This window comes from Cygnus atratus, chromosome 5 (assembly GCF_013377495.2).
Source record: "Cygnus atratus isolate AKBS03 ecotype Queensland, Australia chromosome 5, CAtr_DNAZoo_HiC_assembly, whole genome shotgun sequence".
Lineage (NCBI taxonomy): Eukaryota > Metazoa > Chordata > Aves > Anseriformes > Anatidae > Cygnus > Cygnus atratus.
Genome location: NC_066366.1, coordinates 61,703,161 through 61,722,880, shown reverse-complemented (window position 1 = coordinate 61,722,880; position 19,720 = coordinate 61,703,161). Strand labels below are relative to the sequence as shown.

Below are 19,720 nucleotides of genomic sequence, written 5' to 3'. Positions count from 1 at the left end.
TGCATGTGTGCATGCATATGTATGAATAAAGCCTGCTGTAGCCATGCACACATCCAAGCAGTCAAATAAAAATTAAGATCCTACATTTCCAATGAGTGGTACTGAAGGATGACTAACTCCAAAGAACCGGCCTTCACTGAGTAGCGCAGTACTGCCTAAATTATGGAGGCCCCATTCCAGTTTAAGGATTTTTTTTTTTTTTTAAACTCTAAAAAGGAGTCTGCAGGCATCTCAGGTCATCCATTTCTGCACTGATACTTGTATTGCTAACAATGCTCTTGCTACACCTTTAACCAGTGGAACAGCCTAATTGTCTGTTATGGGAACATGAAGACCCAGAGAGCTAGATAATACTGTTACTTTTAGTCTGGGAAGCCAAAGGCAAAAGCAGCAGCAGACCCTACTGATGTCTACACTGAGAAGGAAAAAGTAACAGCCTGAAGAATACAGAAGACTTCCTGATGAATATTGGATCAGACATCCAAGTGTCCAGAGCTAATAAAAAAACTACTAAACCATCAAACCAAGTTGGGGCACCCTTATCCTGAGAGGATATTTCCTGACAGGAGTTCAGCTCAGGACAACAGAGCAACTAATGGACAAGCTTTGAACACAGAAAGCCAAGTGTCCTCAGAGAGGCTCCAGGGGGGTTTTCCTCTCGGTAGGTCTTCTCAGGTAACTCGAGCTGGCACAACAGACAGACTTGAAGCATCATGTTATGCCTCCGCTGCTGACAGGAGGCAGTACTTTGCAGTGCTGATTGCAACATGCAGCTCCTCACACACATGGATCATTATTAATCAAATTCTAAGATGTGCACAACTTTACACATGAGTATTATTTTTTTTTTTGCTAATAGTAGAGAACTATTTAAAGCACATACAGGAACGATGCACGACTTACCTTAGATCCCTCCACTGTGTCAGCAACAGGAGTGGGTTCCTGTGCATCTAGGGAAGCGCTGAAAGAAAAACAAAAATATTTTCATTCTTCTCAATCATTTTCAAAGATTTTTTACTTACCCAACTGATCTTAAAATTAGTTCTGCAATTATGCTTGCAGGTTTGGCACTAGCCAGCTATATAAAACTTCCTAGGCAAAAAATAAAACTTCTACCCCAGCAACGAAATTACATTTGGACAAAAGCTCTTCACGTTTGCCTGAGGGAAGGAAAAGACACAAGGACTTCACAACACCTTCATCCCTGCCAAACTGGAAGGTAACACTTAATGGGCATTGGTATTAATTTTTCAAATTAAAACTGGAAAATTACTTATACAAAGTTAAATTAAAGCTGCCTTAACATGTCTACCTGTGTTCAAGACAACCACTAGGGAGAGTTTTTCCAGTGGTAAATTGGTGCGTATTCAAATTTTGTGCTGGCTGGAAGCCTTTGAGTGCTGGCGTTGTTTGTTTTGCAGTTGTATCCTCGGGGTTACAAAGAAGAGAAGAATTGCTCTGCAAAGTTCTGCTGGATGATCTTGGAGTCGCCAGATCTTCAGAAGTCTGCTGGGAAGATCTATGAGGTTTCTTTGAAAGCAAGTCTGAAAAAGAGCATTTCATGTTTCATTACACTACAGTGCTTTCCAGAAGATGAAATTAACTGTTAGGATTCTAGCTAGGAGCACACTAGTTTTTATGCTTAATTGTTTTTATAAAATGTTATATTATGATCTTATATACACTGCAAGTAGAAATTGAAAACGGTGACAAAAGCAGCTCTGTAAGTTAAGCTACCTTCACTCCAACTAAGCAATTTGGTAATTACCATCCCTTCACAAAACCTGGAATAACAAGATTTGCTGTTCTTATTAAGAAGTACATATGGTGAAAGGCTTTGTCATTAATTTCAATATTCCACATTAGGTAACTCTGAAAGAATTAAAGAGACAGATTCATAATTGTTTTTTTTTTTTTTTTTTTTTATAGAATTCTGTAATTGTTCAGAGTTACTCAAAGCTTTTCAGGTCTCCTCTACTAACAGGAAGCATACTAAAAGATTACTGGTCTTGTGAGGAGAATCTACCTAAATTGGGAAATTCAGTCATCTTCTGAACTATAAATATGGGAGAAGCAGAACAGCTCTGAAAGAATCAAGGATTACTGAAGATACTAGCTTCACAGATTTAAGTAAGATAGATGCTGAAAATAAGGTTGTATTTGGATTGCCTGCTCAAGAAAAGCATTAGACTGCTTTTATAGCAGACAGGAATACATTACAACTTTGTTGAACATGAATACTGATCACAGATTATATTGTATTTCATCTTTGAAGACAGTAGTGAAAGATTTACTACACAAAAATTCCAATTCACATCTTACAAATAAAGGACATCAGCCTGCATTGACTTTGATGAATGGGTTGTCAGCTAAGTCCGAAGCTCAAATTAAAACTCCATTACTAAACACATTCTAAAGAAAAAAACCGAACCACCTGCTTTTACCTCTGAGTCTAAGCAGGGATTCCACGTTGCCATAATTGCTTAAAACAGTACAATCATATAGAACAGTTTACTTTGGTTTCCTGATGTAACTAACCATTAGCTGAAACATGAATTGTGCCCAGCACAGGAACTGTATCCAGTATAAATAGCATAATTCCTTCCCAGTGAGCTTGGTTCAAATCTTTTAATTTTTTTCAGGTCATAGAAATCATGATTAAGCTCCACTTACCTGGAAAGTTTTTCACAGGGCTTTCAATTCTGAAAAATCCTGCTTCAAAAACCACTTTTTCTACCTCTGGTAGCTTATTCTGATGCGTACAATCAGCAGCTCCATCATTCTTCATTTTGTCCCTCATAGCTGCTTTTACAGCAGCAAGTCTGTTTCGGGCAGCAGTTCTTCCAGCTGCTCCCAGCTTTGGTTTGGACACCCCATTTGGAACAGTCTTTTTCTGAAATTGAAAGTCAAGGTCTCATTTGGAAGGTTCAGACAGAGGTAACTGCATATGAACATCTTCACACACAGCTGCTGGCCACACAGACAGCAGCAGGCAACAGCATTGCGGGAGACAAGATCTCTGTTCATCTCCAGAATACCACTGAGTGCCATTCAGTGGTTAAGGTCAGGTTTTGATGACAATTTTAAGTATTTCTCATGCCAAGTCTGTAGTTCATTAATACTTGTTGTAACTTTCTTAAAACTTTTTTTTTCTTTTAGCATTTCTAGGTAATGCTTTTGAGAACAGTGGGATACAGGGACTCCTAGTGGCAGGGAAATAAAGTAACTGCAAGGCAGACACTTAACTAGAAAAGTCTCTACTGGCATTTAATTTTTCAAGTTCTGTGTCTTGCATCATCTGTATGGTTCTGACATTTATGGTCAGTTCACACAGACCACATTTCCTCCGGCTTCATGCATCTGGAGTTTCTTATCGACCACCATATCTTTTTTTATGATTAGTTGAGCAGTCTCAAGGAGCTGTACAGAGTTTAGGCAATGTGAATATGATTCTTGATCTTCAATCAATTAGAAACAGTTACAGATTTTGAACCGAAGCCAATAAAATAGCTTACATTAAAGCTTATTTTGCAATAATCAATAACGTGTTTTGGATAGCATCAGATCCATTTATGCTTAGAGAAGTAGTAGTGTAACACTACCCATGATCTTGTTTTAATGACACAGATAAAATTCAGCACTCAGTGCTTAAAACTGTCAGGCACTGCCAAATTCCTCTGTAGCAGCTTTATCAGTTAAGTCAGTGCCAACACCAGTGGCTCAGAGGAAGTTTTACACCTGAAGGGTAATTTCTGTTCCAGATTCTTCCTAGTAAGACTTACTAGCAAAGACTCTGATGACTTCAAGAGTCCTTAATTCTTAGTTTTAATCTTGCCATACAAAAGAGGCAACTAATATCACAAACACCAACTGTAAGTGCACATGGGAGACACAAGGAAAAAGGGTGCGCCTTGAGATTAACTTGACTGAATAGATGTTGATGATAATGTTCAAATAAAGATGACAGATGAATAAGGCTTTAGAAGTAACTTGCATTTAAGAAGAGTACTCATTACTGCAATAGCTTACAAATGGTTTTAAATATGTCAACACACTTGCATCTTGATGCTTTACGAGACGCACTTCAGGCTTTATTCATACCTTGACAGTTTCTTTGCTCGGGACATCAAGTGGTTGCCACTCATTGTCTTGAAGCATCTTCAGATTATCAAATTTTTTATTCACATCTTCAATCTATTGGAAATCCCAGAGAAGTCCAAGTTTACTTCACAAGACTTACCAGATTTACAGAAAAATGTTTTACGAAGTTAGATAACAATTTAAGCATTGTACATTCAGTTACTTTTGATTTAAATACAGAAGCAAACTAAACCTCCAACCAATAATAAGTATGGAATGTTCTCATGCAGTTGACAGAACAGTTATGCTAACATACACGAGACCCAGGTCTCATTTCTTTAGTTTAAAGTCAGTAGCAGAAGTATCGAATGATTCAGCAAGATCTAATACGCATAGTGGTAATCCTGGGGTGTGTATAATGGTATTGTGGGGCTGCATTAGGCAAGGCATTGCCAGCAGGCTGGGGGAGGCAATCCTTCCCCTCTACCGTGTGCTGGTGAGGCTGCACCTTGAGTACTGCATCTATCTTAGGGCTCCCCAGTACAAGAGACATGGACATACTGGAGAGAGTCCAGGTAAGGGCCACAAAGATGTGGAGTGTCTCCTATGAGGAGAGAAGAGAGCTGGGACTGTCCAGCCTGGAGAAGAGGAGGCTCGGGGAAATCTCAGTCTTTAAATAGTTGAAAAGGAGGTTGCAAAGAGGATGAAGCCAGGCTCTTTTCAGTGGTGTCCAGTGCCAGGACAAGAGGCAGTGGGCACCAGTGTGGAACAAAGAAGGTTCCCTCTGGACATCAGGAAAAACTTTTTTCACTGTGAGGGTGACCAAGCACTGGCACAGGTTACCCAGAACAGTTCTGGAGTTTCCCTCCTTGGAGATCTTCAAAAGCTGTCTGGACATAGGATCCAGGGCAGCCTGCTCTGGGTGTCCCTGCTTAAGCAGGGAGGGCGGACCAGACCGCCTCCAGAGATCCCTTCCAACCTCAACCATTCTGTGATTCTGGGGGATAATGAAAGAGCTGCTTTACAACCTGCGACAGCGCTCACATTTAAGGAATGCGAAAGAGTACATTGTATAGGTAGTTACACTAAACCAGCTTGAGTCTTCCGTTGTTTAGGAGATGCCTCATGCAAGCTTGTTTGCCCTTTTAAGCTGCTGGCTTGAACAGCTTCCTGATGCAGTCTGCACTTGTGACATCCAGTGGCTACAAACTAGTTCTGCAGCAGTACCTTCTCCCTTACTGGTGCTCGATGCAACAGCCTTGTTTTCCTTCAGCTTTGTAATGGAGACACTTGCCTTATTTGCTAGGAAGGCCAACACAAGGCTTGTCTACAGCAGGTCTGTCACTGAAGGAACAAGTCCTTTACATCATCCCCAAAAATGCGAAAGACAAAAATTGAATGCAAGGTAGGGCAGAGTTAGCAGCTCTGTCACTCCATGTTTACCTACGGGAAAAGGCGCGGATGCACAGGAGAAAAACTGCCCCCAGAGACACAGTAAGCACAGGAGAACCCTCTTTTTCATATTACTGGTTCAAAAAATGTTCTCCTCAGTATCTTGGATGTTCAAGAAGCAGGTCAAACCCATATGCTTCCTTGAGGGAATTCAAGACCTACAACTAGGACCCTAGCATTAAATTAAATGCAAAGATGGATTTATTACAAGTTCCTTTGGTGAATGCTGATATATGAAAAACTGCTGAGACATTTTGAACATTTAGAATATTATACTTCCTTCTGAAACCAGCAGAAACAGAGAGATGGTTTTCTACCACCCAGCTGTCCTCTAAAATGTTGTTGTAGTTTCTGCATTATTGGCATACTGAAGAATAGAACCACTACTTTCAGGTAAGTTCCAGGAATAGCTCCCAGCTTGTGGTCCTGGTGGACACTGTGACCAACTCCTCACTCCAAACCAGATGGAAATCTGGCTACATGCCTTCATTCCAGAAAAAAAGGTCCACATCCACAAGATGACAACAGGCAAACCAGTCCATGAATTATAAACCACAGTATAACATCAGATATTATTCATCATTAAGGAGTGTTAAACAAGGACCTGCTTTTTTTTTTTTAATATACTGGAAAAAAAAACAGATTTTGGATTTTCAAATGAATAGTTTCAATCCATTGCTTGTTAGTTACCCCCATCTTATTTATTTATTCTAGTAGATTAACATGCAAGTACATACCTGAAAATAAATCATATCCCAAAATCCATCCAAGTCTGTGCATGTTGTTTCTTTTTCACCCCGTTTAAATTCACAGTTATCCACCAATCCTTCGAACTGTTTAAACCTTTCTGCTATCAGCAGTCTTGTCTGACCAACTGTTGTGCGAATGAGATCTTTAGCTGATAGTAACAGAAAACAAAAGAAAGTATAACTTGAAATAACCCATCATTTCACAATGGAGGTAAATAAGTACTTGAAGAGTTTAGAATCTATTGCTTCAACTATTTTGAACTGTTCACACCTGCAATACAATCAGTCTGGAGCATACCTATCCACTGAACTTCTCTAGGCTTGCTTCTTTCAAAGAAACTTTACCAACCCAAAGCCTTTAAGGCAAAAAAACTGACAAGTTAACCAGTTTCTTCACTAAAACTAAGTTTTAAAGTTCACGCATTTAAATATACTGACAGAAAAACTATTGTGATAGGCACCTCAGTGTCAACTACTACCATGTCACATACTAAAGTTTTAATATTAGAAGATGAAGCATGCCTTTTTGTCTTGAGACAGATACAACTCTGATGCAACTTTCACTATGGGCTGCAGGCTACTTTGCAAATATACTCAGGTACATAAACCTTCTTCTGTTACCTTCGGTTACCGTAACACCCCTTTCAGTGCCTATTACAGTTCAGTCTTACCATCCTCTGGAATGTCCAGCTCAAGTTTTCCATCCCACTGAAGGCACTGAGACATCAGCCTCTCTGTCTCAGACTGAAGAATGTTTCTAAAAATAAATAGTGAAAAATATTTTTTGGAGAATATTTGGAGAATAACCGTTGATTATTGCTGTCCTTTCACTTTCAGCGAAGCTAGGCAGTCTTTGAGCAGAACCCATCAGATAGTTTTAATTTGCTGACTAGCTGAGATTCAATTTGTGTTTTACTGCTTTCGAGCTTGTATTCCTTAGGACAAGGCATTAGCCTCCAGAATTTTATATTCTTTACTTACACTAACAACACAAAAGGGAAGACAGGAATAAGTATCTACTGAGGTTGCTGGTGACAGACACCAACCACTGTGAACTGTTTTCAAGATGTTGTATTACTCCTGTTAAGGACCTCAGAAAGGACAACAGCGAAGCAAAACAAAAAGACACAAACCTGAAGTAGGGCACGTCATGCTCTTGCTCTCTTATATCATCTGACTTTGTTTCAAGTGCTCTCACATCTGTAGAGACAGGAATTGTTTCATTTGATCTCTGAATGGAAGTCTTCTCATCTGAGTCTCTTGCTGAAATATGTTAAAGGCACTTATTCAGAATTTGGTGAAAACTAAAAAACACTGAAGTGATAAACTAATTGTGAACTTTGTACCTTGTTCTCCTTTCAGACTTGTAGTGATTTGCTGCTCTTGAAGGTCTTTAAAAAAAGGTGAAATTTGACTTTTTGAATCAGGCTCTTGTTCCCAGAAAAACCTAGTTTTACTGGATTTTTCAACTATATTACTGGAAACAAACAAACAGAAAAAGAGGTATGCTTAGAGTTAAGACACATTGAGAAACTGACCTCTAACATGGCCAAACACATAAGACTGAAAAATTTGGAAGACTACCTTCCATTCAATGATAGACAACACGAGCTGTTAGTGTTAAAATAGACACATCTGTGCATAGATATCTATGGCACAGTCCCTCGTATATGGAGCTGCTCTACTTCTAAGGCACAGGCAGGATTATGCATTATATAGCTCGCTTTGCTGGTATATTATGTCCACTTTTGATTAAGCAACAGTAGCAACCACGATCAGGTGCTTCAACATCAGAACGATTTGTTACATGTGGAATCTCCCTACAGAAAGATCATGTTTTCTGTAGCGTCACAAAGTTTCACTTATATTTATAAGGCCACTTATGTTTTAGGACATTATAAGTAAGAATCTTACACTGGAGATTTTGAAAAATCCCAGAAGGCGTTAGGTGTCAAAAAGGCATTTGCTCTAGAAGGAGTCATGGGTTTAACTTTGTAGGTTGTTAATCCATCTAATGGCTGAAACACAAAGTTTTGAGGTGCAAAGGAGCGTGTTCTGGGTCTCCCTGGAGCAGAGTTGTTCTTTTCTTCAGACGTCTGTTCCTCTCTAAGTTCTGATGCTGAACACGTCACTGGATCCAGCTGAGCATTTTCGTTCACTTTATGTTCGAAAGGAATTACCTGCACAAATAGATAAAGCAAACACTATATTATCAAATCAATGAGCATGAGTATAGGAACGGGCTGAATTATAACATGACTGTTTGAAAGCCATCAGGAAGGGAACGATTTCAGGTAATTTGCTTGCTACAACAGCACGCATGTACAGAAGTCTTGATTTACCATAGGCCCAACTGGCTTTTGAAAACTGCAAATCGTTTTTGCAGCAGGGGTAGCACTTGACCACGAGGAATGTAACAATCCACTGAAGGGGACAGAGTAGCAGAACACCTGGTCTACCAGAGCAGTAATTAAAATTAGCAAATGCTTGCTCCCACTGCTAAAAAAAATGCTTTAGTGTGATAAGCTCCTCAAGAGCTGAGTTACTGGTTCCAACCGAGACTAGGTCTGTTGAATAATCACAGTTTATTCACATATCCAAAGACTGAAGAACAAGCTAAAAAAAGCTGATAGCTGAGGAATGCAGTCCAAGACAACGAGAATACAAGTGCAGTTAGGACTACAGAACGTTGTTCAAAGAGGAAAAAAAGTTAATCAATAAGTTGAGTCCACATTCCTATGAGATGAGTGACTAGACAATCATACAGAACACATTTCTGAGATACCTACACTGGGATATTGTTAGCTCAAACCAGCCAAAAGACTTCAGACTCTTTTTCAAGAAAATATCCATCTTCAATCTGTTGGAAATCTTGCTATACTTTAGATACCCTTGCTTGGAATGTAAGCTTTGAATTAAAATTTTAACAGATTTGTGACAAGATGACTGAGGTTACAGCAAGGGTTTGCAAACTGGCAGCACAAAGTAACTCCTGCTTGCAAAGAAGTACTTACTTGAACCAAGATGTAAGTGCCTTTTACCTCCTGTCAGTATTTGTGCGTGATTGCACCAGCTTTAAGACAATCCTAGAGCACAGCTGCAGTTGCTGAAATAGGACTGGGGATGGGAAGTGTGGGGGGGACACTGAGTGAGAGGGGAATTACAGTGTAAGGAAGGAGAAAACACGGATGATTCTTGCACAGGACTGTGAGGGCATGAATGCATAAGCAAATTGTTCAGCAACCTGGGTTGGAGGGCTATGACGAATTCAAATACTGTGTTCTCTATACTGAGGCAAAAAAAGTTCAGTTCCCTTTGTCAGGGCTATAACAAAAACAACTACCTTTAATTATAATAAATCTTTTAAGGAAAAATATTCTCAGGTATGTTCTTGGTGGTTCAAAGCCTGAAAAAGCATTTAATTCTCAGCTTCTAAAGTCTTGTACTGTTAACTTGAGCATCAAAAGGATACATTCAGAGCATGTTACAAAAAGGAATGAATTGCACAAAATTACGCACACTAGATAATATCAGCAAAATGAGCAGGCCTTTTTTTCTTTAAGGAGTTGAAATATCACATCTAAGACGTTATGTAAGACCTCTAATTTAAATTCATGGTCCAAAACTTGAGGATTAGTAAACAAGCCATCCAAACAAGCAAATCAAATTTGGTCTTAAGTTTTAAAAATAAGACAACTTAAATACTTACAGCTTCTTCCCAAGATGTAGTTTATTAGTGAACTTCCTATTACCTACATGCCCGAGTACAACCACATTTAAGCAACGGTTTCACTACCATTTGTTACTCTTAACTCAGTTTTACTGCTTTTCCATTTCAAATATTAAATGACCTACCTCCATGACACCAGGTTTGACTGCTTTCTTCTCCTTTGCTACATTTGCTGTCTTTCTCTGTGACTGGTTACCTAGAGAGAGACAAAATCTAGAAGGTCAAAAGGCATCTGATTAAGGCAACTGATCACTGATCTTTTCAGAAGATTGACAAAAAATTCTGGTGGTTAAAGACAGGGAGAGGTTGTTTTGCTTCTCAAGTAAGTGGCTAGAGGGCAGATGCCTGATTGCAAGAGTTCATTCAAAAGAAAACCTGAACTAGGATTGAACAGCCTATTAAGAGATGTATCACCAGGAGAGGAAAAGGGATTCATTAAGCCATTAGTCTTTAGATGTTTTCATATACTAAAAGAGTTCGCTTCATTTCCTTAAAGGCTGAAGAAATACTGTTAAGTCAGTTCGAGTTCAGATTTTTAATTTAAGTTTGGTATACAACTTCCACAGGAAAATTGAAACCAACACTATTGCAGCTGTACTTTCAGCCTTCTGTCATATATAATACAAGGGACACTGCAAAACGTTTTGGAGAATACCCTGAGGACAAGGTAATATTGCTAAAAGTTTCCCCTAGCTTAGTAAACAAACATGGACGAAGGAAAATTCCTGACTTGAAGAACATAGGATCTCATCTCTTCCAGAGGCATCTGTTCCTGATCTTATTAGTCACACATCCTTAAACAGTGATACACCAAACTGGCAAATCTTTCCCAGTTCTGTTTTCGTGCTTTCAGTCTGTAATTACCATATGCATATTGATGCTCCACACTGATGGATTTTACAGGAAACTGTCCAATGTTAGTTTCAACACCTTGATTTCAATATTGCAATAGAGTTCCAGATGAGATTTGAAGTGATAGAGTATTTAATCCTTCTCTTACATGACAATTTGGCATGATTTACATACGGTCTATCTTTTCCAAGGAGACAGCTACACACCAGGATAGTGAGCTAAGTTCGGCGCAAGCTGATATGCATCTCTACAGCACAGAATACCGTAGATAAGCAAGATCCTAAAGACAAAACTGTTCTCTAGCATATCATTTGACAATATGTTTAGCAGCAGCACATACACATAAGCGTTGCTTCCAGCGTTCGCTTACATGGCACTGGGCAGGACATCTCTTTACAGCACACTCTGTCAAATGCTTACGTTCAGCTACACAAGATGACTGTATTTACTGCCTCACTTACCAGCAGTAGCAGTAGTTTTTGGCATCTGCCTAGCTGCAGAGGAGGCTGCTCTGGTGATTCTTACATTTGGGGCTGTCTGGACCGCAGTCTGCAACACTAAGAAACATTAATTCCAGAGATAAGCTTTCTAAGGAGCTGCATTCAAGCAATATAAGTGAAAGCCTCAGTTTTGTAAAAATCGAAGTTGTACCAGCAATTATCAGTTGCATTAGTTTGCCAGAATCGTCAGGAGGGGTGTTTTTTTGGTCACTTCCATGCAAGCAGAGCTAAACATGGACAGCCCAGCTTAGCCTTGGCATCAAGGATATTGACAGAAGATGGTTTTGTTGCACAACAGTACTTCCAGGATCTTGCTAACAACAACGTACCAGTGTGCTAAATGCTACATAAAAAGCTCAAGAATCCCTTCTCAGTGTTCACTGCTATCATAGACGAATTCAACATTTCCATTATGATGCTCGTTACATGAAAGTATTCTAAGGTGTGAATTAAATAAAGTATTCTTTAATTTGAGTCATCCTCAAATTATTTTCATTAAATAGGACTCGGATTCATATACTATATTACACATCTTCGTAATTGTCATCTATGTTTTAGTACTGTTTCTAACTTCCTTATTTCCTTCAAAAATGATATTCTCTTGCACAAAAACATTAACAAGCTCTTTATTTCATTCTCTGCCTTTCTATATCTGCCTGAAATCCAGTAGCCCCACTTGGTTGCTGTTAATGGTATTTCTTTTTATTTTTTAAATGTCATTCTACTTGCCACATAATTACTGCTTGACAAGTTGGGAAGAAATTACTAGATAAATAACTATAACATCTGATTTATCCAAATGTTCACTTCCCTAACATTTTCATACTAATGTTTAAATACATATAATGCATATTCTTGATTCAACAAAAAGCATTATCGAGTCTGGTGGATGATAATTTTTGAAAAAATAAATGTTTCAATTGTTATACCAAGCACTGATAATGGATTTTCTCAATATTCTCTGAAGGTGTGAATGAAATTTATTTAAGTAGACATCTGCTGCTTGCTGATTTAATTACTTTAGTGATATGAAATTCAGTTCGCCCCGAATTATGGAATATCATGTGTTAACATAAGTATTCTACTTGACTTAGCATTATCAACTTAAGGCATGGACATCACTGTGCAACCAGAAAATTTATAATCAAAGGTATTCTATTTGCTTAAACAAACGTGACATGTTTTTTCTCTTTTACTCTGTTTTCTCCATAAAAGTATGGAATCATCACATGGAAAGTCCAACAACTAGACAGACACAGAAGGGGCTGTCGTAAAATATGAAAACATAAGATCGTACTTACTTATTGAAGCAGACAATCACACATTTAGTCAGTTACATTACTGTGTATCAAAAGTTTGGGCTCTTATCTCCTACGTTATACGCTAATATGCTCTACCAGCAGGCTATTCTCTAGATTTTTTCCAATGTTAAATGTAACTTGTATGACTTAGAGAACAGAACCAATGGCATATCTGCTGTATAGATCCACACTTCACTCAAAATATTTACAGCTTATATAATCAACTGTTTTTCAGACTAGTCACAATAACAAAATAAAATCGTATTTTAATTGTATCAACTATCCTTCACCTTTCCAGGTGAAGCCATTTGATCTTCTCTAACAGCAGCTACATGTGCTATTTTTCTTAGAGACAAACAGGAAGCTCTGCACAAGTCCAGCTGCGGAGGCAGCGAGCAGTCATACAATTCTACTTACTGATCTTTTCCCTTCGCTAGGCTGAATAATCAGTAACCAGAACTGCATTAAATATCCTGCATTCCATTTCCCAACGGCAACGAGTACATGCAATACCTAGAGCCACAGGCTCAACAGTTTATCAGCAGCTGTTCTTCTTGTAGCTGGTAGCAATGGTCATCCTAAAAACTGACTTATTCCCTAAATCCAAAAATGAACTATGGATCTCTCCCAAAGATGTTCCTCGCCTCACTCCCATAATATGACAACTGACTCAGAAGAATAAAACAGCAGTGCCCTTGCAGATTCAGATGTAAGGAGCATTCTACTTCCATACCTTTCCCTTTTTCAGCCATTTTGTCTGTACTCTTCTGTTTACATCCTGCTTGCGTAGGGCGCACGCTATGCCCGTTGGCACAGACCTGCAAAAGAAGATTGCATTTTATGAAGCATCGGATTTCCAGAAATGAAATAGCCCAACTTCTATCCTCATCCTTCTATCCTAGCCTCCAGTAAAACAAATGGCCAAGTAATTTGGCACAATGAGCTTTAAAGAGTAAAGAGAAGTTAAAGATAACTAAAATAGCTCATTTTAGACATGCGTTAACATGTTATCTGTCTAATTAGGAATTCGCAAAAAGAATGAAGAAAATTGAAGAAACTGTTTAGTTTACTTTGAAAATAGGTGCTAATTACTGCCCCAGGTTAGTTTGTATTATGTGATTTATGTGATTTAAAAGCTGCTTTTCTGAAAGATTCAGCATTAACTCAGTTCTCCCTTCATACAGTTATGACTGGAAATCTTCCAAACGCATTCAAGTTGCATAAGACAAGATTGCTAGATTCAAATTATAGCTTTTTACAGATTACTGCAGGTGAAATTCCTCAAACCACTTTTTTTGTACAAGTAATATCAAAAGAGACTGCCAAGATTCACAGTAAAGAGTGCCAACACTGAAGTGCTTCCAAGTTTGAGCAGTAAAGATTAATCATGAGTAATGCCTACAGTAATTGCATCTCAACAACACACACATATGTATAAGGTTTTTAGGCCTTAAAATTAAATGGAAATTTGCACAACTGCTATACGTTGTCTTTGAATGTTAGCCACTGGTTTTACTCATTTGTATTACTGGCCATAGTATGGAAAACATAAGACAAAAACCGCCTTACATATAAAATTATTCCCCTTAATAAAACAAACAGCTCCATGTCCAGCTTGTTGAAAACAACGTATGCGAGACCACTATTGCTGAATTTGCTAATGTGAGATGAAATATTCTACGGATTTAAACACTTGAATACCATTTCGTCTTTATGAAATTAAGATGCCAAATTAGCAAAAATAAATAGGATTTAACAGTTTTGTGCACCATATCTGTCACTGTAGCCCCCATGAAGTCAGACTAATAGGTCTGATCAGTAACTCAATCTCTCATCTTTAACAAGCAGATAAATAAGGTGACATTACACGCAAGAATGTTTTTAGGTTGAATTTTAAAAACAAGTGTTCTTTCCTACTGGGAGGATAAAACATACAAAACTTGTAAAACGTTTTAACAATGTAGTCAATTTGCTGGGTTACCTTCAACTTTTTGAAGCTAGAATGTGATGTAGGAAAAGAATTGGCATTTTATAATCTGCATTCATCACACATTTTCTGTATTCATGAGAGATTCAATGGTTCTCCAAGCCAAAAAGTATTTAACTCATTACTGTCTCCATTCTTATTTGCATTCCTTGCTGACTATTTAAGTGCCTGTGCACTCAAGAGTCAAAATGGATCAAGTTTGTGATTTGAAAAACAAAGTCAGGTGGGCTAAACACCGATCAGTATTTCATATGGAAAAAGGGATCTGGAAGATCAGTACACTTCTCTTTGGTTTGTACCGACCTAATCAAACTCTGTAGTTCAGTTCAACACAATGCTCAAACCAGCACAAAAAAAAAGTCTACCAGCTCACTGAAAGCTTTTCTGACCTAATTTGTCATTCTCACTGGGAAAACCTGCTTGGAGACAGCACTCCATGTCAGAATACAATTCCGAGTTATGGCCTAAAGGATAATTACATCGTTTTCTTCAAGATTCACTTAAGTTTTATATAAGAGACAAACCGTAGAAGGCTTAGATGTTGTTGGTATCATAGCTTTTTCTGCTTGGTTCTTGGCCTTTGATCGAGTAATCCTCCCAGAGAAAGCAGGAGCTGCCTGGAAACATTCCCAAGGAAACAAAGAGTTAACGACTCCCTTCCTCCCTCTGCCATCACTGCTAGAATGAGCAAGAAGCAACACGCCTGTACACTTAAGAGTCAAAATGGATCAAGTCTGTGATTTGAAAAACTTAGTCAGATGGACTAAATACCAGTTACCAGTTCTAAAATAACTTGGTTATTTCATTTGCAGATGAACTGCTGTAATTTCTGACCTGAGAACATAGACCAAACCAAAAATCAACACATCATTTATATTACTTCCTGCTTAGTTTACAAAAAGAAGGCAATTACTCCCTTATTGTTCCTTATTATAAAATATTTATAAAGTATTTATATTATAAAAGGTTTAATTCACATAACTTGCATGGTTTTGTATACAAACAGAAATTGTAATATAGTACATCAACTTAATTTAGATATTTAATATTACTCTTATTACCTTCTCCCTTGGCTTCACTGTCACAGGATCTTCAGGTACAAGTGAAAGAAATCCAGGTGCAGTAGGTCTATACAACCCAACTTTAAACACACCCTTTTTTGCTTTCTCTCTTTGCTCTCTTAGTTTTCGAAGTTCCTTTTCTTCTTTATAGCGTTGCAGCATTTCCTTGCGATCATTAATCCTCTTGGTGGCTGCATCTGTAGGTTGTTCTGAAGCAAAGATGAAGGCACGGATATTACACAATATCATAGAAATTTTTCAGCCAAGAAAAATGAGAAAATATGTTGGAAAACTGCAAATTTCTTTTTTCCAAGTTACAAGAGGAACATACGAGGCCAGCAAGTAGAAGACTCTGAAGTACATGCCTACAATTTTCAGTTGAAGACTTATAAATACATGTGATCTATCACCTTGCTAAAAACAAATTACCTGCATTGTTTTAGCCATTCCCACAAAGAAACCAGCAACTTTAAAAATGAAATTATAATATGCATTATCCGTTGCTAAGCATACTTTAAGCACATGACAGATACCAGTAATATGTAGATGAGATTATAGGTGAGGTTTATTCACTTCTTGAACAAAGCAATCATTAAGAGACTTCTCATTGAATATTAATAGTCAAATGCATTTCTTCTTTGTCCGCTGCAGACAAATCACAGTAAAGGCTAATTCATATCACTGGAGCCATAAAGGAAGGCAAAGCTGTATTAAGACCATTTGCTTGATTGTTAGAAGAACTGACAGTCATTTGCTTTTAAATCTTAAACCATTCCCTCAAATTAAGGTGTTATCCCAGGAACCAAACTGAGGTCCACATTACTAAATTCACTTAAAGAAATTTTTAACAATTTTTAAAAAGCTTTACAACTAGGCTTTACTTACTCTGTTTCACACTGCTGTTCTCTTGAGAGCACATCTCACTTGTCTCATTTCGTTGAGAGACTCCTCTGTCTTTCGATAACTGAACATTGACATCTGCCAATCCAAACTGTCTGCCCTTCTCAAACAACTTGTGTCTGTTCTCCTTCTGAAGCACCGATTTTCTGCGAGCAACTTTTGTTCTGATGGTTTCTGTACTCAAATCCTTTTTGTATCGACTGGCGAACTGGGATGTAGCAGCCATCTTGGTTATCCTGGACAAAAAAAATCATAATGATTAGGAAAAAAAGCTGTAATGGTTTGTTTGCCCTTTTTATTAGGGTTTACATGTTATGAACAAAGAGAGCCCTGGGTTCTTCATTTCTGTATGCGTACCAGAGAAAACACAAATAATGATTTCAGCATGACTCCTCATTATTTGCTTTATGTATTTGAGGCAGTACTTTGTTTATCAAGCTGTCAACAAACCCGACAAAATTAGTAGGGAAGGCTTTGTCACTGCCAGGGACTGGCCGGCTAGTCTGTTTCCAACACAGATGTTTTTCATGTTAAGGAGACAAGCAAGTAAATGACAAGGTTGCAGGACAATACTTGGAAGCAACATTGCCACTGAGCGTTTAGATTATACCCTATCTGATGGCAAGGCAGTTTTGTCATGCATCAGAGTACTTGGCTCTGGTTCCCAACCGAGTTTCCAGGATGCAACTGGAACACAATAGCGTTTATTTCAAGCAGGATTTCTCCCTACTTTTTTAACCTGAGGAAGACCTGATGAAAACATCAGTTGCTCTGTACATGCTGTGCTAATAGGGACACAACAAGCTCCATCGCCTGCCTCCCAACCGAAGCCCGTCTGGCTAAGGGTTTTCATGCTTCCTGGAGAGGTCAGGCTCAGTTCCTGCAATTGGTCTTACTCTGCCAGGCCCCTCAACCAGGGTGCTTTAGAAACCTCATCTTCCATTTGTTAAAGAAAACAGTTCTAGGGTAAGAAGGGTGATACAGCTAAGCTAAATAACCAACAAAGGTCAGCACAGAGGTTGTCAATTTCAAGACAGTGAGCTTTGGTCAAACAAAAGGAATAGTTAGTGAACTGGACAGAAAAGATCAGCCTTGACCATGGCTATACAGGATTTCTTAGTCAAAAAATACTATTTGCTACCAGTATCTCAAGCCAAAAATGAACACCAGAGACCTAACTGAAAACCTAGATGTCAGAAAAAACAGAATACCAAAATAAGCAGAAACAAACAACGATGTACTCTTAAATTATACATACCTCTTGAAAAAGCATGGAGAGAATCTGAACTACCCTAAGAAGGAAAACAAAGTCTGTATTCTGGACCTGGCAGTGGCAGCCCCTTGTGCCCAACTTCATGGCAGTATTCATGTACCACGTAACTTGCACAGCACCAACAGCACTTCCACAGCCATCTGGAAGGGCTTGGAATAGATACTGGAGACTACGTATGAGTCAGAAATCTAAATGGGCATATTTTAGTTTTTTCTCCCAATAAGCTTAGCGGTGCAGGAGAGCAAAATGGCGAGGAAGAATAAATGATCAAGTGGGAAAAAAGCAAAACTCAGTTTAGAGTACTCAGATCAGAAGCTGAATCTCTTCCACACAATCTTAGTAGAGCTGGTGCATTTCAATGCCACCTGATTTGTTAATATCAAGCATCTTACATCTCACCTTTCATTTTATGTTCCAACTTTCAGAGATTCATTAAAGATGCCAGATAATTAACAATGATTGCAAATGATCAGACTAACTCTGTAGCTCATAGGTCACATTTATCCCGCTTTACATGTAAGTGGTTAAGGAAGGTTAAATGCTGAGCTTCTCCAATAATCATCTTTGGACTGATCTTGTTAGCCATTCCCAGGGTGTTACGGAAAACCATTAAGAAAAGTTAGAGGCAGTATATTGCTATCTGCTTCCTAGAAGAAGCAGATCTCTCGTGCCTACTGAAAGGAAATTGTTCCTAAAAGTAGCAGCTAACATCAACTCTCTACACTCATCCTCTGTGGTGTTAAAATTAAGAAATTGAGAGATCTGGCTAAGAAGTTTATCCTAACTGAAAGAGCACTTCTTCCAAGTGAAAGTCTGCAATTGTTTCCAACTCCCCACTTCTGAGCTGAGATAATATTAGGTGTGTCACTCCTATAAGCTCCAAGAGCCATCTCTCCACTGTCACACTATTTACTGTTAGATTCCTTCTCAGAATTGTGACAGCTAGCAAGCTTCTTAAGGAGTTCATCTCTCCCAGGGATGGGCTTTGTTAAAATCAAAATGATTGTTTTTCCTCACCTCTTCCTTTAGTTTTTCTGAAGCAGTTTACATGTCGGGTCTCTCCAATGACTAGGCAAAGAAAGGGGAGCAGAGGAGGGGATGTTGTCCAAGTGTGCCGTGATCAGCTGACAAAGCTTCTGCCTGACCTGTTCTAAATCCTGGAGTCCCCAGGTCTCCAACAACTTGTGGGACAAGTTCCCTGTGCCTGGGGCTCCTTTATGTGCTCTATACACAGCAACAGACCTAGATTGCATGCACAATGTTTAATTCAGTGCCTTGGTAAAAGTTAATATGCCTATAACCACAGAACAGGTGGTGTTATGCATCAGGCACGCTTACAGCAAGCTGCATTTGCCTTATACTTCAATAAGCATTTTAACACTTTACCTTGTATTTTAAAGAGTATTTTCCTAGCTGTTGTAATACATGTCCACTTAATTCTTTCTGCCACGAATAAGCACCAAGAGCAAGTAATCTACTTTCGAGTAAGTAGCCCTACAGAAGAATTCATCAGAAACGTGAGGTATAACGTAAGCAGAGACAGAGAAAAGCGCTTCCCCTTATTTGTAATACAACGGTATCATGAGCTCACAGGAGACAGAGAAGGAAACCTCCTGGGAGAGGGGCCCCGGGCCTCCCGGCAAGCCCCTCACAGCCCCCCCAAAGCCCCCTCACATCCTCCCAAAGCCCCCCCCCCCAAAGCCCCCCGGCCACACAACCCCGTCACCCGACCGCGGCCCCCCTCCCTCCCTCCCTCCCGCCCGCCCGTACCTGCCCGGCCTCAACGCCCCGCTCCCCGCCGCCTCCCCGCTCACTTTCAAATCTCACCTCCCGAC

The 19,720-nt window shown here is 39.0% G+C and overlaps 1 protein-coding gene across 8 annotated transcripts in view; it reads right to left on the bottom strand.

The window, feature by feature from the left end:
* DLGAP5 (DLG associated protein 5) overlaps positions 1-19,720 on the bottom strand; it is a 24,674-nt gene extending 4,954 nt beyond the window's left edge. For 2 of the 8 annotated variants that reach the window (XM_050711022.1, XM_050711021.1), the window contains exons 1-16: positions 19,656-19,720; positions 16,598-16,848; positions 15,713-15,921; positions 15,176-15,268; positions 13,398-13,482; positions 11,325-11,420; positions 10,137-10,207; positions 8,196-8,461; positions 7,628-7,758; positions 7,415-7,544; positions 6,953-7,038; positions 6,270-6,430; positions 4,102-4,194; positions 2,674-2,893; positions 1,313-1,544; positions 904-961 (exon numbers count right to left, since the gene is read on the bottom strand). In XM_050711022.1, coding sequence (XP_050566979.1) covers positions 904-961; positions 1,313-1,544; positions 2,674-2,893; positions 4,102-4,194; positions 6,270-6,430; positions 6,953-7,038; positions 7,415-7,544; positions 7,628-7,758; positions 8,196-8,461; positions 10,137-10,207; positions 11,325-11,420; positions 13,398-13,482; positions 15,176-15,268; positions 15,713-15,921; positions 16,598-16,838 — 2,172 coding nt within the window. In that variant the 5' untranslated portion in view covers positions 16,839-16,848; positions 19,656-19,720. Of the gene's footprint in view, positions 1-903; positions 962-1,312; positions 1,545-2,673; positions 2,894-4,101; positions 4,195-6,269; positions 6,431-6,952; positions 7,039-7,414; positions 7,545-7,627; positions 7,759-8,195; positions 8,462-10,136; positions 10,208-11,324; positions 11,421-13,397; positions 13,483-15,175; positions 15,269-15,712; positions 15,922-16,597; positions 16,849-17,870; positions 17,905-18,902; positions 18,951-19,655 lie in introns of those variants that run through there. The other 6 variants (XM_035551308.2, XM_050711023.1, XM_035551304.2 and 3 more) reach the window with 5 other exon arrangements.